General features: G+C 44.2%; 1 protein-coding gene across 1 annotated transcript in view; it reads left to right on the top strand.

Annotated features, from left to right (window-relative positions):
• Positions 1 to 2,487: 2,487 nt before the first annotated feature.
• TRAPPC14 (trafficking protein particle complex subunit 14) overlaps positions 2,488 to 16,547 on the top strand; it is a 52,543-nt gene continuing 38,483 nt past the window's right edge. The window contains exons 1-2 of the mRNA XM_069216737.1: positions 2,488 to 2,890; positions 13,112 to 13,207. Of these exons, the coding sequence (XP_069072838.1) occupies positions 2,546 to 2,890; positions 13,112 to 13,207 (441 nt within the window). The 5' untranslated portion in view covers positions 2,488 to 2,545. The remainder of the gene's footprint in view (positions 2,891 to 13,111; positions 13,208 to 16,547) is intronic.

Below are 16,547 nucleotides of genomic sequence, written 5' to 3'. Positions count from 1 at the left end.
CTAGCTTGTCAGATTCCTGGTGACCTCAAGAAGATGACAATAAGAAAGAAGGACTGCTAAGCTGACCCCCAGCAGAGAAGACTGCGGACACCAACTGACTTGGCCCCAGCTCTACCGGCCTGACTCCTGCTTCTGAAGCCCCGCTACAAGAAGGCGATGCATCCTGCAGGACCAGTGACCTCTTGAAAACCTCAAGAGGATGGCCTGCACCCCAGAGGACCAAGATCTCCTGTGGAGAGCGGCCCTGTCCAAGAAAGAAACTCCAACAAAAGACTCCATAACAGACCTGGATCCACGAGTCCTGCCCACTTTGCACCCGAAGCCCATGTCCAGGTGGCCAAACTGACTAGAGGTGGTCCCCAGGTGATTCTAATCTAGTGTCCACCCTAGGTTGACCCCTCCTGTCCAACACGACGAGGCCTGCAATCTAAATCTGGAAGATCCCCCCGTCTGCGTGAGAACCAGACGAAGATACCCAACGCCCAACGGTACCTCTGCACCCGCAGCCCCCTGACCTTCGGGAATCCGACCACCGGTCCAGCAACATCCAGCAGGCAGCCCTCTTCCTTGTCCAGCCTTTGGTTTTTCGGAACTGACCCCCTGGACTTAGCCTGCAGCATCTTTGTGACCCCCAGGGGTCCCCCTACTGGAAAGCACTGGGAGCGCAATGCTGTGTTTGCACCCTGAACCCGGCCGCCCAGGGTTCTTACATGCAAGCAGGCCTGATTTCAAGTCCCCCCAGTCTCCATAGGATTCCATTTTAAAACTTGCATCATCTTTGACCTCTACACCCGGCCGGCCCCGTGTTGCTTGTGGTGGGTGTTTGGGGTTAACTTAAACCCCAACCTGTGGACATCCTAAAACCTAGAGACTGGAACTGTGTGCCTTGTACTTACCTTGAAACTGTGCTAATTTTCTTCCCCCCTAGAACTGTTTCTGAAAATTGCAGTGTCAACTTATAAAACAGATATTTGCTATTTTCTCGAAAACCGTTTAACTTGCTAAATTGAAACAAATTGGTGTTGATACATATGTCTGATACTTACTTACAAATGTACTTACCTGCAAACTGCATCTGGTGATTCTAGAAATAAAGTAACAAAAAATATTTTTGCTATATAAAAACCATTGGCCTGGAGTTAGTCATTGAGTGTGTGCTTCATTTATTGCCTGTGTATGTACAACAAATGCTTTGCATTACCCTCTGATAAGCCTAACTGCTCGACCACACTACCAACAAAAAAGAGAGCATTAGTATGATCTACTTTAGCCTGTGTTAAGCCTCTGGGGAACCCCTGGACTTTGTGCACACTATATCTCATTTTGATATAGTATACACAGAGCCAGCTTCCTACAAAACCCAATTGGTCAATGCAATCAGAGAGAGAGAGAATGAGAATTAATATATATATGACCAGAGAGAAACAGAATTGAGTCCTCATTGGTGCCCTGAGGAACACTGGCTAGTGTATTCATAGTGTTTAAAGGTGCCAACTTGTAATTAAAGCACTGTGAATATGCAACTTTTATATTATAAGCCTTCCATTTCAAGGGTTTTACAACATTTTCAAGATCTTTTTACAACTTCTTAGTGCTCAAAATGGTGTAATTTCTGAACTGTGTATCTGATTGCTTGGTTTTACACGTGCAAAAGTGTCACTTTGTCACATATTTGCGAGCTGAATATCACTCATAAGTACACCAAAATCACCAAATTGTCACAGATAAAAATGTGGAAACTTGGCAGCTATTCTAAAATACTGCCTGTGAAAGACTTGTTTAATATCATTGGTACACATTTGTTTAACAGTACGATCAAATTTCAAGGGGACTAGGTTAGTGCCCTTCCATTGCTGGTGCTTTGCAGCAGTTTTACAATCTTCTTAAGGTTTTTCGTTGTGCAAATGGGTGTAATTGTTTATATATGTTTCCCTCGTCACTTATAATTACACTAAAATTATGAAAATGTCACACATAGCAATCTGAAACCTTGGCAGCTATGGGCGTAATGGGTGTGAAAATGTCACACATAGCAATCTGAAACCTTGGCAGCTATGGGAGTAATGGGTGGGTCAAGCTGCAGTGGCATCCTGAAGAAGGCCCTGGCACTTATTTTTCTTACAAATTAAGGGCCATATGTACCAAAGCAATTTCCCATTGACACAGAATGGGTAAAAACCTTTGATACATCTGACCCGAAGTCCTGATCAGAATGTGTTAGTGCACTAGCAAACGCAGTGCAACAATCTTATTGAATTTAAAACAACAGAGGCAACACCACATCTATTTACCATTTTAACAGTTTACCACAATAGTCACAATAGAGTTATAGGAACACTACTCAAGATTCCAGTAAGCAACCGGCATAGTCTGGGCTCGGCTAGCCAGCCTGCGCTTGGGCGCTCTAGTCTCGGCTAGCCGGCCTGGATTCGCCTTCTGCCCGAGTTTGAGCTCGGCTGCTCTGGGCTCAGCTAGCGTGCCTGGGCCCGGCTTGCGGCCCTGGGCTCGGTGGCTCTGCGCTCGGCTGACGTGCCTGGGCCCAGCCATGGAGGCTCAGTGCGAGTACTCCATGTACTTCCCGGCCGTGCCTTTTGTGCGGCGGGAGCTGGCGCAGGCGCCGGGCCGGTACCGGACGCTGCCGCGTCGCAACCACCTTTACCTGGGCGAGACGGTGCGCTTCCTGCTGGTGCTGCGAGTGGGGCCTGGGGAGGGAGGCTGGGGAGCCCTCGGCGGGGCGCTGTGCGCCCGGGCCAGCGTTAGTGCAGGGGGCCCCGAGGAGGAGCCCGCGGCGGAAGACCCGGAGACCCCCGCACCCGAGGGCTACCGGGAGTGCCGGCCGCTGCTGACCCATCACCGGTCCCCCGGTAGCTCGGTGGCACCTGGAGCAGAGGTAGGTGCAGAGCTGACCCTGGTCACTGGTGATAAAAATGCATTCTTGGGAACGGGTTTCCTGCAGGTTGTAGCCTAGTTCTAGCTAAGGAGGCGGAGTAGCTCACACCTTGTACCAGCCATCTGGCAGCAGCCTGCACCAAGGACTCAGTAACCCGGGTGCATTCTCCCTCTGCCCTGTCTCTGCAGCTGACTTGTTAATAATTGGAATCCTTGCCAGTGCTGGTGCATAGCCTTTTAGTTTCACTTCGCAATCTGCTCTGTACTATTGGCCTTGACGTTATTTCGAGAATGCACAGGGGTTGGGAGACTCAGCATCAGGTCTTTGCCCCCTTTAGGCACGCATTTTTTTTTATTTCAAACGTTTTATTGCTTTTTCTTAACATGTAAAACGTAAAGACCGGAACTCGAGTAATTTAAAAAACAGTTTATCATCAGTCTGACTTTGTTTATTCTGTATCTTCTTCACAGTAAGTGGACGTGAGTGTTTAGAATCCCTGAATACTAGTGCACATAGTTTTCATGTTATTTCCAGTGGTGCACTTTCCCACCCTCACTGCTTTTACATTAACTATGAAAAAACACAGATATTGGGACTGCCGCCATTTAGTTTTACATCACTGTATTTTGCCGTTTTTAATTCAAAAGTTTTAACTAATGTTTAATTAATAAAAGATGAGTTGAAACTCGTCACAGAAACCTTTTTTTAAAATAAAGCAACCGTATTTGTGTATTGTTTGTGGTTTAACCGTATCAGTGGATTATGACTGGTGTTAGGTGGTTGGCATTAATATTTTTGTGTGCATACACTCTCCGCTGTTGTAAGTGGTTTCAGTATTTTACCTGCGTCCCCCTGTGTACACCCCCTTAATAATTCTAGAGACATTTCTCGCAAACAAAAGAAATTATGAACGTAGTAGTTTGTACTACATATCCAGTATGCGAGATCACAACGCAGAGGATTGGAAAGTAGTTCTCTTTGGGTTAGGCAGGATCTTGGTGCGTTGCTTGGTTAGGTATTTTGGTGGGGAGGAAATAGGGGTCTGGAAATGGAAAGCTTGAGGTTCGAGATATGAAGGATTCCGGATGTAGAGGGCTAAGGTGTTAGACTAACTCCATGAAGTGCAACTGTGGCCTGAATAGGGAAATATAGGGAGATGTCTGTAAAACTAGCCTGCACTCCTATTTAAAACAAAGTTAATATTTACTGTTCTTAATGAAATTATTGGTGCACCAGCTAAAGTGCCCAGATACGTGGCATTTGCAAAAGAGGCGTGCCCTAGGTAGACATGCCTACAATCAACAACGAAGTCTTATATCCATCTGCCACAAGTCCATTCACTTAGATATTTATTGGGTTCCTTTATATCAAGACTTTGATATGCATTTATGAATCATTCACAGTGAGTGGGGCTGAGCTGCACAGTCGGTGAAACTGACACTAAAAAGTCAGATGTTTCTCAGTGATTAAGGGCCTGATTTAGATGTTGACGATAACTGTCACGCAGTCGAGTTTTGGACTGAAAACATGTCTTATACTATGAGGGTCTGCCTACTGTATTTGGATGTTGGCGGTCCCATAGCTGAAAGCCTGCATTCGAACCGCTGTTTCTGCCAACAAACCCCTCCCACGTCGACGGCGGGAGAGGGAAAAGTGAATGCCAGCGGGACCCAAAACACCCTTACTGCTGTGCAGATTTGGATGTGCCTTACCACCAAGGAAAAAAGTGGCGGTCCAACCTCTACTTCTGAGTTGGCAGATTGGGGGGATGGGCTGCAAGTCACCTTTTTCCTCCATTTCACTTCTCTTTGAATGGACAACCCCACAATCCCCCTCCAGCCCACCACCTGTCGCCGGACTTTAAAATAGGGACACCACATTTCCAGGGTACGATGGGTGGGCACTGCACAGGAGGTCGGGACCACTGCAGGTTTATACATGTTGCAGTCATTTCTTTCAAACACTGACATAAATATGTTGGCAAGACAATTGTCAGGCATGATTGGGGACACACTGGCACAACACGCAAATTACACACATACAAGACTGTCATTGTGGCAAATGAATGCTGGCACCACAATGATGAGTCATTGACACTTGTCATTGGGGTCCATGTGTGCACATTGCAAAGGGACCTGCCCTGGTAGGTTTGTGCTGTCTTCTGTGTATGTGAGTCAGTACGTGTATGTGTGTAGATTGGTTGGTTGAGTTGGAGGGAGCTGTAGTAAGTGGGCGGTGTGGTTGTGTCCGTATGTGTCACTTGCATGTGAGATGGACGTTGCAATGTATGTTGTGTTGCTGTATGACGCATTCAGGTAAGTGTTGTTTTTGTGTGGTGGACTTTGTCGTGCTGTGTGTAGTGCTTGTTTGTTTTTGTGTAGATGGGTGTGTGTTGTGTTGCGTTGTGTGTGGGTGCACTATCAATGATACATGTATGTTGTGTCATGGATGTTGGGTTGTGTTGGAATTGTAATGGAAGATGGCGTGAATGTGTTGTGTGGTGGGTAGTGCAGGGGGACACATTTGCTAAGGGACAGTGTGTGTGTGTGCTACTTACCTCTCTTCCATAGCCCCTGCCATTGTACAAAGTCCATTGGGTCCTGCTGCCTGCTGCCATCTCCCTCCGTCAGTAATCTGTCGCCAGTCCACCGCTTGCAGAGCTGTACCATCTAAATACGGCAGGCAGAACACTGTTGACTTGACTGTCTTTTCAGGTCCGTCGCCGATGCCACTTGTCAGTAACAGCACCAAGATCTAAATCAAGCCCTAAGACTACAACCATAATGTTAGGCTTTAACCCAAATAAGACTGTGCTCAATGGTATGAGATTTTTGCTTAACAAGTACGACTGATCCAGTGCGTGAGCTGCACACCTAGCAAGTGTCATAGATCGAAGGAGTTCCCCTTATACTGACTAAGACTGCTCAATAATGTGAGGCCCATGCCTAATTGATGGTACTGAGGACTACAGTGTTGGGTACCCACTCTCTGGAGCGTAGCTGTGCTCCATGGTGATTCTCCGACCCGCTGAGGGAGAATATGTGCCATGGTGTGAGACTCAACACCCAGTGCATAAAACATCTCGAGATAATGCTGTCATCCATGTAAGCAGTCTGTGCAAAATGTTGTTACATACCTCTATAATAGGGGAGACTGTGGTTCACCCTCTGAGTCTTCCACACACGATGTGAGACTTTACAGCTTATGCGCAAGACGCTCGGTGTAAAGGGAACTTTATGGGTCTAAGATTTGATCACACACATTAGCTGATGCGGTTGGTAGAGGCCTTCTGAGATTCATTTCTCTTACTTAGCACTGTAATGTTCTCAATACAGGATGCCGGATGTACCTCTGCTGGGCATGTGAACCGAGGCCACAACCTATTGGGCTTTTGTGGGTGAGGGAGCCTTGGGTACAGGATGTGTGATATTTTCTGGTGTGTACTGTGCAACTTCTTCTTTTTTTTAGCGAGGTGCAGAGAAAAAGCGGAACAGGCCACCCTGCACATTTGTTTGTGGCCTCTGAATATCAGAAGGCTGATTGTAGGAAGCTGGCTTGGTGTGTGGTGGGTACCTATGGTACTTACACTTTATACCATGTCCAGGTATCCCCTATTAGTTTAGTGTAGGCAGTGTCTAGAAACCAGGCTCTCTAGAGGTACCTGTGGATGAGCAGCCAAGGCTTATCTAGGAGACATGAAAAGCTCATGCAAAAACCACTGTAGTCACACAGCACTTACACACATGTAAGAAAACACTTAGTTGTACAATAATAAAGGTACTTTATTTTTGGGTACACAATCCCACAAGATATTAGAAGGGCAACTCTCCAATAGGAGGTATGTCATACCCTAGTAAACAGCAATAGGCATAGAAAAGGTTAGAAAAGAGTGCAAATACATTTGGACAATAGTGACCCTAGGGGGAGCCCAAACCATATACAAAAAAAATGGAATGCGAACACGGGACCCCCACCTAGGTAAGTGGAATATGTAGAGGGGAGTTGGTAATACTAGAAAACCACACAGGTAAGTAACACACTAGCCCCCCAACCCCCCACCCCTCAGCGACCAGGAAAGCAGGAGTAAATCACTGGAATTTCCTCAGACCACCCAAAAGGAAGGAAGACACCCAGACAAGACTGCAAAAAACCAGGGTTGGAGTACTGGAGAGGAAGGCTTGTGGAGAGAGGGGACCAAGTCCAAGAGTCACATTGAAGTCCGGGAGGAGTAGGAGCTACTATCCACTCAGCCAAACTTGCTGGAGTTGGTCGACAGTGATGAAGAGAAGGTCAGCACTGCAGCCCTGGAGCTGGAGAAGAGTTCCTGAGGGACACAGAAGATGCCCCTAGCTGGAAAGAAGGTTGTAGAAGGGTGTCGGTGTAGATATTCCACCAACAAGCCTTGGCAAAGGCAAATATCGCGGTTGGTGGAAAATGGTGCTGCCGGGGACCAGCAAGGCCCAGGAGGACTCAACCCAGGAGGAGGAGGAGTCAGAGGGGACCCTCAGTGACACAAAGCACAGTTCACGAGATACTGTCCTGCGTGGGAAGGCAAGGGCTTACCTCCACCAAAATGGGACAGCTGTCAGTGAGGATCAAGAGGACTACTCCGGACCACCACCTGTGATGCAGGATCTATGCAGCTCAGGATGAGAGGAGATCCACGCAGCCAGTCGTCGTTGCAGCAGGTACCTGGATGCAGAGGAGTGACTCCTTCACTCCAAGGGAGATTCCTTCTTCCTTTTAGTGCAGACTGAAGACTTGCCGCCCTCAGAGGATGCACAGCCGGGGGAATGTTGCAGAATCTGGAAGGAGCCGTGGAAACAATGTTGCAAGAAAAGTCTTCTTCGTGGATGCAGATTATCGTTTCCTGGAGGGTCCACTCCTGGTTCCATTGGCTAGAAGTCGAAGTGGAGGATGCAGGGGAGTCCTGCTGGAATCTTGCAAGCCGAATCTGAGGACCCACCCAGAGAGAGACCCTAAATAGCCCTCAAACAGGGATTGGTTACCTAGCCATGTGACCACCTATCAGGAGGGGACTCTGAGGTCCCCAGTCTGGCCAGGCCAATCAGGTGCTCCGAGAGGTCGTGCCAACCTTGAATTCAAGATGTCAGAACCCAGGGATCCTCTGGAGGAGCACTAGGCACCACCCCTTGGGTGGTGATGGACGGGGAGTGGTCACTCCCCTTTCCATTGTTCTGTTTCATGCCAGAGCAGGAACTGGGGGTCCCTGAACCGGTGTGGACTGGTTTATGCACGGAGGGCACCAAATGTGCCCTTCAGAGCATACCAGTGACCTGGGGAGGCTACCCCTCCCAAGCCAGTCATACTTATTTCCAAAGGGAGAGGGTGTTACCTCCCTCTCCCAAAGGAAATCATCTGTTCTCCTTTCCTGGGCTTGATCAGATCAAGCAGCAGGAGGGCAGAAACCTGTTTGAGGGGTGGCAGCAGCATGGGCTGCCCGGAAAACCCTCTAAGACTGGTGGTAGCAATGCTGGGGGTCCTCTAAAGAGCCCCTAGAGTGCATGGAATCATACTTCCAAAGCTTGTAACAGTATTGGGGTATGATTCTGACATGTTTGATACCAAACATGCCTAGGTTCAGTGTTACCATTACGTAGCTGGAAATAGGTAGTGACCTATGTCCAGTACACACATAAAATGGTGTCCCGCACTCACGAAGTCCAGGAAAATGGAGCTGGAGTTCGTGGCATCATCTCTGCTAGTGTAGGGGTGCCCCACACACAGGTACTTGTACCCTGCCCTCTGTGTGACTTACAGCGACCTTGTGCAGTGATCTGTTAGTGAAAGGACAGAAAAGGCAGAAAATGGGGGTAACCATGCCAAGAAAGAGGGTACTTTCCTACACTGATACACACGGTCTGAAAGTTAACGTTCCTGTCCAAACAAGAGGTTTTAAAACAAGGTAGAGCAAACCCATAAAGTCTGAAAGCAAGCGGGTTGCATAGACACAGACAGCAAGAGAATGCGCCCCACTTAGTTGTCATAGAAACTTATAAACCATCAGTAAAAGATGCCATTTGTGGACTGTAAAATCATGCTAACACAGTGATAGCAAACACATGGATTTTTAATGATTACAGAAATATATGCACTGGCAGCAAGAGAGGGGTCATACTGACCATAAACATGTGCATTAGCAGTAAAGGAGGCAGTTGTCATTGACCATAGACCAGCGTGCAGTAGACTGCTGGAAAATGTGCCCCATACAGACTGTACAGATTAACAATTCTCCCTGTGTCAATGTGAAAATAAGAAAATATACATCCAGTATTTAACGCTGACCTCTGCGCCGAAGCAAGGGGAATTCAAAGTAGGGCCTGCATCTTTATAGAGCTCATTTTAAATCTGAAAAATACAGTTACTCGTTTGTGAACTATGGATTAAGGACCGAACATCAATGTCACCACACACCTTCCTGGAGAAGTGCATACCCTGCCGAGTATAACCTGGTGAAGTAGGTATAATCCAGTACATTTTTGGCACAAGAACCAGCATCTATTGTCCAACTTGTTTCTGGCTCCAGGAAATCATTTAAACAGCCTCTGTGAGACATCGGGCTGCATCGCAGTTCCATAAAAACGGGAATTTATACTGATATTATTCAGGCTCCACAGAAATTATTTGGAAATATATGGTCAGACCTTTTAAGACAGCTTTAGCCATAAAAAAATAACAATATACACAAATGGAGGAGCTTTTGCTCAGCAGTCTTTATCTTGGTTTGTCAAATGGTCAGTCACATTTTGGTACCACCCACGTGTACAGCATTGGGCAGTGGGTCAGCCTGATTTAACCACTTTCTCCCATTGAGTAATTGCATAAAGCATATGCACTTAAAGCAGTTCCTTTGTTTTCCTGACATATGTTGCTCAAAGTATGTTGTATTTCGTTTTTTTCACTAACTTTAAATACCAGCATGTTTTTTCTCCTGTACTCTGGGGGCCTAGCTAGATGGTGATTTATTTTTCACCTCCTTTTTAGGGTCGAGCGCGCAAGCACTCTGGCCACTTTTGTAATCTCTCTGTGGGCTTTTAACCTCGCCCATGCCACATCCATCAGTTTCGTTGGTTCCGTGGGCTTGCCTTTTAAAATTCGCTTGATTTCATTAGTGAAAGACATGCATACATCATGCTTTTCCTGGAGTTTAGCCCTCCTCGGTAGCACCGGTAAACTACTGAAAACATACGAAGCCCCGTGTTTTCTGCATGGCTTCTGGACTACTTTTTATTTTTATTTCTTAGACAGTGCGATCTCGCTGAGCAGTAGTTGAGCATTTGCATGACATCGGCCCTGTTACATGGATAATTGCACTTCTGCCCGTTACTTGGATAATTGCTCTTTTGCAGATATGTTTGACTGCGAACAAACTTCTGTTTCCTTTTGTGTGTCTGCTTTTCGCTCATGGTAGCCGTTGGCTTGCTTATGTGAAACTATTTTACTTTTCATTTTCAGTTTGTGGCAAGAAAAGCCTGGTTAGGAGTTTACAACGCTAATAGCTCTAATTCGAGCAAATACGAGACCCACTGCATTGCAAGTACTTGTTTTAACTTTGCTATCATAAAGTATATGAGGACAGTGTGACATTATTGCTGCCTGCAATTTGAGTGCTTGATTAGGCAGTGATTTGTTTTTTTTCTCTCCTTAACAAATAATTAAATTAAAATGCATGGCACACCTGAAAGGCTTGGTATGTAAAAGTATCACTAGTAAAAGGGCCACAGCAGTTAGTGTCTTTTTTTTTTTATTGTACGCATGGGGTGGCAGTGGTTGTGTAGCTGCATATTTTCTTTTTACTCTTTATTTTGTGAGTTATACTTGCAATAAAAAACATTGCACATGGTTGCGAAAGACGGAACGGTTGGTTTAGTAAATGCTTAAAAAAAAAAATGTATTAGTTTTTTTAAATAAACATACATGCCTTGTGTACAACAATTAAAAGTCAAAACTCATCTGAAATATCAAGATCCATGGATGCTAGAATAAACACCACCTGACAACTCACATGAAGGTAAGTAATACATATTTATCAGCTACTTGTCAGTGTTTGCAAGACAGCTAGCTGAACAGGGAATGTTATCTTAATCTCTGCCATTGGTCTGCCAGACAGGACTTTCCCACTCTGTGCCCCTGCTGACTTGATTACAAGTGTGAGGTTTGCAGAATTGTGTATGCAGTGTTTTTTCTAGACTATACCACTGAGCACTGATACATGTATCTGTTTTGTCTTATTCTCTCTCTATGTTTAACTAGTAATTTCCCCTCTCTGGTACTGAACCACTGTGCTTTCATACGAAGTGAAGCCGAAATGTAACTCCAAGTCTATAAAAAGATTGACCATGTTGAAAAACAAACTCTAAGTGAGGTGTTCAGCACACGAATATTGGATGAGATTGTGGTAAATTTGGCCTCCATGATTGCTGATTGGGGGCTGTGAGCTTGGCCTCTAGAACACAGGGAGACTGAGTTGGACTCAGAACGTACAGCAGTATCAAACTGGACACCCTCCTATAATTTACAGGCAGATGAATGGCTGTCTTTCAATTCAAAGTAAACAGCTCTGGAAAGATTCACTATACAAGCAAGAAATAAGTAAATATAATTTTCACAAAAAGATAGTGACATTTGTAGGGTTTTATTTCTAGAGAAACTATCATACCCAAAAGGAAACACAGTGCATAATCTCTAATATACTGTGGGTGTTCTTATAGTTAAATGTTTGAACAGCATTGACAAAGTTAGTAGCTCTGGTAATTATTCTGCCTGAAAGGCATTCTTACCCTTCAGCATTGCACAAAGAAAAGTACTTTTTGCAGCAATGCAAGTTGCCCTTTCGCAGAACAGATATGGCAGGAGTGCAAGTGTCTCAAAAGCCCATAACCAGTACAGCATAGACTCTGACAGCAGTGCAAGCGTCCCTTAGACAGAACAGCTATGACACAAGTATCAGCAGCCCAAGTAGCAGCAGGACAAGTGTCCCTCTGGCGCATAAGCTGTACAGCATAGACTCTCTGACAACAGTGCAAGCTTCCCTTACACAGTACAGATATGGCATGAGTAGCAACAGTGCAAGTGTCCCTCGGACACGTGACCAGTATAGCAGAAACTCTGACAGAAGTGCAAGCTTCCCTTACACAGAACAGGTATGGCACGGGTAGCAGCAGCACAAGTGTCCCTTAGGCACACAACCAGTACAGTATGCATGTAGTCTTTTTCATGTACATCATAAAAATATTTCCCCCTGTGTGGGTAAAGTTAAACAGTTTTGTGAAAATGTGGTTTTACAAATGTTTTAAAGGCTTTGGCTTTCATATCCGTGACCTTATTTCATAGTTATTAGCCTTATGCTAGCAGTAAACAAATTCCCTCGCCCTCCAGCTTTTTCACTCTGTGGCTTAAACATCTGTGCTGTTCTGCTTTTTTTTTCTTTTTTTTTTTTCGGTTGCATGTTTTGGGAGAATGATCAAGAACAAATGCCCTTGGTTTTTACCTTGATACATTTTAATACTACACAAACCCCTGTAGAAAGCTTCCTGTTTCCTGTTAGGTATTGATTTGCATTAAGTGGGATCAATAAGGCAGCAGTGTGCATTGTTGCACAGCATTAGAGTCACTCTGAGAGTAGGTGAGAGTAGGAAGCAAATGCTAAAACTCTTATAACTTCTTCTCTTAGGCCCCGTTCAGGGAGTATCAATAATAAAGATTTCCTTAGTGAAGGACAGCAAGTTCTGATACTGGAGTTATATTATTTATTTTGCTTACAGTACAGAATTATAAACATGATGACAGTTCTGAATGCCACACATTGTTCAGATATTTGACTTTCAATAATTGTCAGTTGGGATGCTGTTATGCGCGTGCTAAACTTCTCAGATAGATTAAATATATTACTCATTGGCGTGTGCAAGACAAAAATATTTTACCTTAAAAACGGAGCCCTCCAAGGGAAAATAATGGTTAAGATGGATTGCTCACTAGTAGTAATTTACATTAACAAAGTGAAATGATGTTGTTAGAGAAGAGAAACAAGGGCAGTCATGAAGGGCATACAAGTCAATAATAGTTAGGAATGTATGTGGCACAGCATACTGATTTGCGTCACCATTTGTCAGTCAGTTTTTATCACTGAGACGTTTGCTACTAAAAAATGCATGGTGTGCAGATTCAGTTTTGTTCATTCAACTTCTTTCCTGTTCCCAGGTGTCTGATGAGGATCCCATTGTCTCCAGTGATGAGGTCATTTTCCCATTAACCATCTCACTAGACAGGCTACCTCCTGGAGCTCTCAAAGCTAAGGTAATTAATGTGGTGGAGAACTTGAGGGACTTGCTTGTTGCTAATTACTCGAAATCCTTTCAGAGTTTGTATAGTACAACCCTGTGCCTATTTAAATTCTAGTATTGCTTTCTAGTCTCTGTTAATTCCTTCGGAATTGTGTAATGCTCTTCCAGACCTATGTCCCTGTTTCCTTTGTGGTAGTGCTGCCTAATATTTATGCATGTATGTATGTGGTATTCTGGGCTCTGAGGGCAGCAATGGTCTGCTACAGCATTGTGATGCAATTTTCTTCAAGGAGTTGCGTCTTTAATTCTTTGCTAAATTGGAGAGGGGTTGGGGTGGTCTAATAGGATAGAGGGATATTGAGCAAGATTCTGGGTGCATAGATGCAGAAGGCCTGCTACCTTGTTTCTAGGTCTCCCCCATAGGGTAACTGTCTGTTATTAGTAGAGCTCTTGTGGGCCATCCAAAAACCTTAATCTTCTCGCGACCAGCCCTTTTTTTTACCATTATTTGACTTTCTTGTCACTCTCTGGGAAATCATTTTTAGGGCTCGCCTACAAGACCTCTTTTTGCTGTCTGGTTGCGAAAGGCCTTTTGTGGGCTATTCAAAGAACTTACAGTGGCTTAGAGCCAGCCCACCGCTTCATTTGGTTGGCTTATTGTCACTCTCATTTTCTTACTTTTTATTCAGTGGCTTTACTTCCTCTTCCACCCTTTTCTTGTGTTTGCCCCTTTGGAGCGAATCCTCTTTACCATCCTTTTGATTGGCTGACTTGTATCTGCTGCGCTCATTTAGAGAACTATTTTTTTTCTTCTTACTCAAGCACTCAATGAGAGTGCATGCGTTTTCAAGCACTCTTCCACATGTGCTTCTCATGTTTAGCTGCCTTGTATGCTTCTCTCCTTGTCTAGCCCCTCTTGCACTCAGTGTTGCTATCTCCCTTATGTAATGCCCCACACCCTCCACCCGGCATTGCTTCTTGCATCCTCCCGCCCACTCCTTTGCTATTCTCCAAGAGCCCAGACACGCAGCTCTATTGCTCTTTCACCCATTTACAGCTGTTTACATTTTATAACGATAATACTTTTGCAAGGCCTGCTATTTGCCATTTGCTGCTGGGTGCTTTACTACACAATAGATTCATTTGTACACTTACATTTGTATTTCTTTAAGACTTACTTATCTAAGTGACGTGTGCGTCCTGGTTCATGAGTGTGCATGTTTGTTCTTGTCTCCCTCATGAGCTGCCTCTCCTTCAAATCCCCCTGCTACTCTCTCCTTCCCTCAACTCGTCCATTGCTTCCCCACTCATCCCTGCCTTTTGTAGGTATGGCTTGACACTGCAACTATCACCATACCTTATGAGATCGAAATAAAATAAAGAGCTTTCAGGAGTACTACATAAAGGGACTTTGGCTCTGCCCACATTTTTATAGACAGGAGTACGTGTTTTGATTGGGAAGAAGGTATTTATTTCCATTAAAAAGTGCTTATCCTCAAAGAAGTGTAATCACTGTTACTCAAGCTGCTTGAGCCAGAGCTCTTTATGAAGACAAGCTATTGTGTTACAACAGATCTCAACCTATAGGTTAGACACATGCCACTGCAATGATATGTCTCCCAGATAATTAAATATTTATGGTGTTTGTTCTTGACTGACAGCAGCACAGATGGTTAGGATTGTAGTCCTGAGGAATGTATTGCAGTCCCAGCCACCCCCTTCCTTCCCATCATCCACTTCAGGAATACCTGAAAATAGCATCTCTTGAGGAAATGCTGTTTTGCGTCTTTGTCATTCATAGTTTTAAGATTTATGGAATGGAGAAAATTATTTTACGCTTCTGGGCTCCCAAAAGTTAATTTGATTATTAAATGTAATTTATATTTTTAATTACATTACTAATATTAATTAAAATGTAGTATTTCTAAACATTGAATTAATTTAATATATTGTAATTTTGATTTCCCCTTCTCTAAACCCTAAAACTTCTTATTTCTTATTATTGTTACCCTACTATGAACAATAAAACCCACTAATACTCCCCTTCAATAAATCCCAAACTCCTTATAATTTAACCCTAAAAACCTCTTACAACTTAATACTAACCTTCCACAAATCCTACAATCCTATCACTTTTTACTACTCTTCTCTGAACCCTAAAAAGTTACTACCCCTTAATTCTATCTATCCTCGACCCTAAAAACCCCATAGCACTCCTCAATGCTACTGTTACCTCAACCAGAAAATCTTACTACCTCTTAAAGCTAAGTATCCCCGAATCCTAAAAACTCAGTACTAACCATTTAAGGCTATCCTTAAATTCATGGCCTACCCTTCCATGAACCCAGAAAACCCCTTAATTTTAACACTCCCCTTCCCTGAACCCTTAACTCTTTACTGTCCCTTAACGCTACCTATCCTTGCACCCTAAAAACCTTTCACACTACTGTAGCAAATCCACTTTTTCTGCATAGTCACTCCAGATTTTTCACCTTTTTCCGAACCTTGGTTTTGCTGTTTTTTTTAACGATGTGCAGGGGTACTGTGCCTCCACTTCCTTTAGAAGTGTAGTTAAATCAGCTTACCCCTGATTGACATAGTTAACCTCCCTGTAGGTCCTTTGTATATGGTGTAGGAAATACACTCAGGACCTAGAAGTTAAATGACACCTGTGGACTCTGCACCAATGGTGCCATCCTCAGGGTTGGCTCATAAAACACAGCTTCAAACTTACTATTTGTAGCCGGACTGCAACAGCCTAAAACATCCTGCCTAAAATAACCCATTCAGTAGGCAGGAAACACTGCTTTTAAAATGTAATAAGTCACCAGTGAGGTTACCTTATTTCCCGTTAGACAAGGTGCCTGATATTTAAAATGGAACATGTGCATACTTAAAGATGGCATGTTCCTCCAGGGCACAACCCACAAGAGGTGTTTTCACTGGAAGTGTTGTAGTTGGATCCAAGAAAACTTTAATCTGTAATGTTTGTTAGGAACCAGCTAAATTTAGTCACCCAAAGACTAAATATGTTTAGTCAAAGTTCAGTTCATTGGCTAAGTCAATTTTAATACCTGCATGGGAAAATAGCAGCTTTTAGAAAGATACCCTTTCCCTTATTGACGATCATGAAGACTTATTTGCCCTAGTTGACCAGCAACTGCCCAGTAGGTGCTTATCCTTTATGAGGTAGGAAAAATGGCTAAGGTGTTTTTTCCCCATGCAGGAAGGCAAGTTAAGATAGACCCAGGAGCTTCATTAACATGTAAATTGGCCTGCCGGGGTCACGCATAAATGTGAGTTGAAACCCAGAAAAGGCAAGCCTTAATGCTAACCTTTTTCCACAAACTCCC

This window comes from Pleurodeles waltl, chromosome 12 (genome assembly GCF_031143425.1).
Source record: "Pleurodeles waltl isolate 20211129_DDA chromosome 12, aPleWal1.hap1.20221129, whole genome shotgun sequence".
NCBI classification, from domain to species: Eukaryota; Metazoa; Chordata; class Amphibia; order Caudata; family Salamandridae; genus Pleurodeles; species Pleurodeles waltl.
The sequence above is the reverse complement of the archived record's forward strand: the minus strand, read 5'-3'. Positions and strand labels throughout refer to the sequence as shown.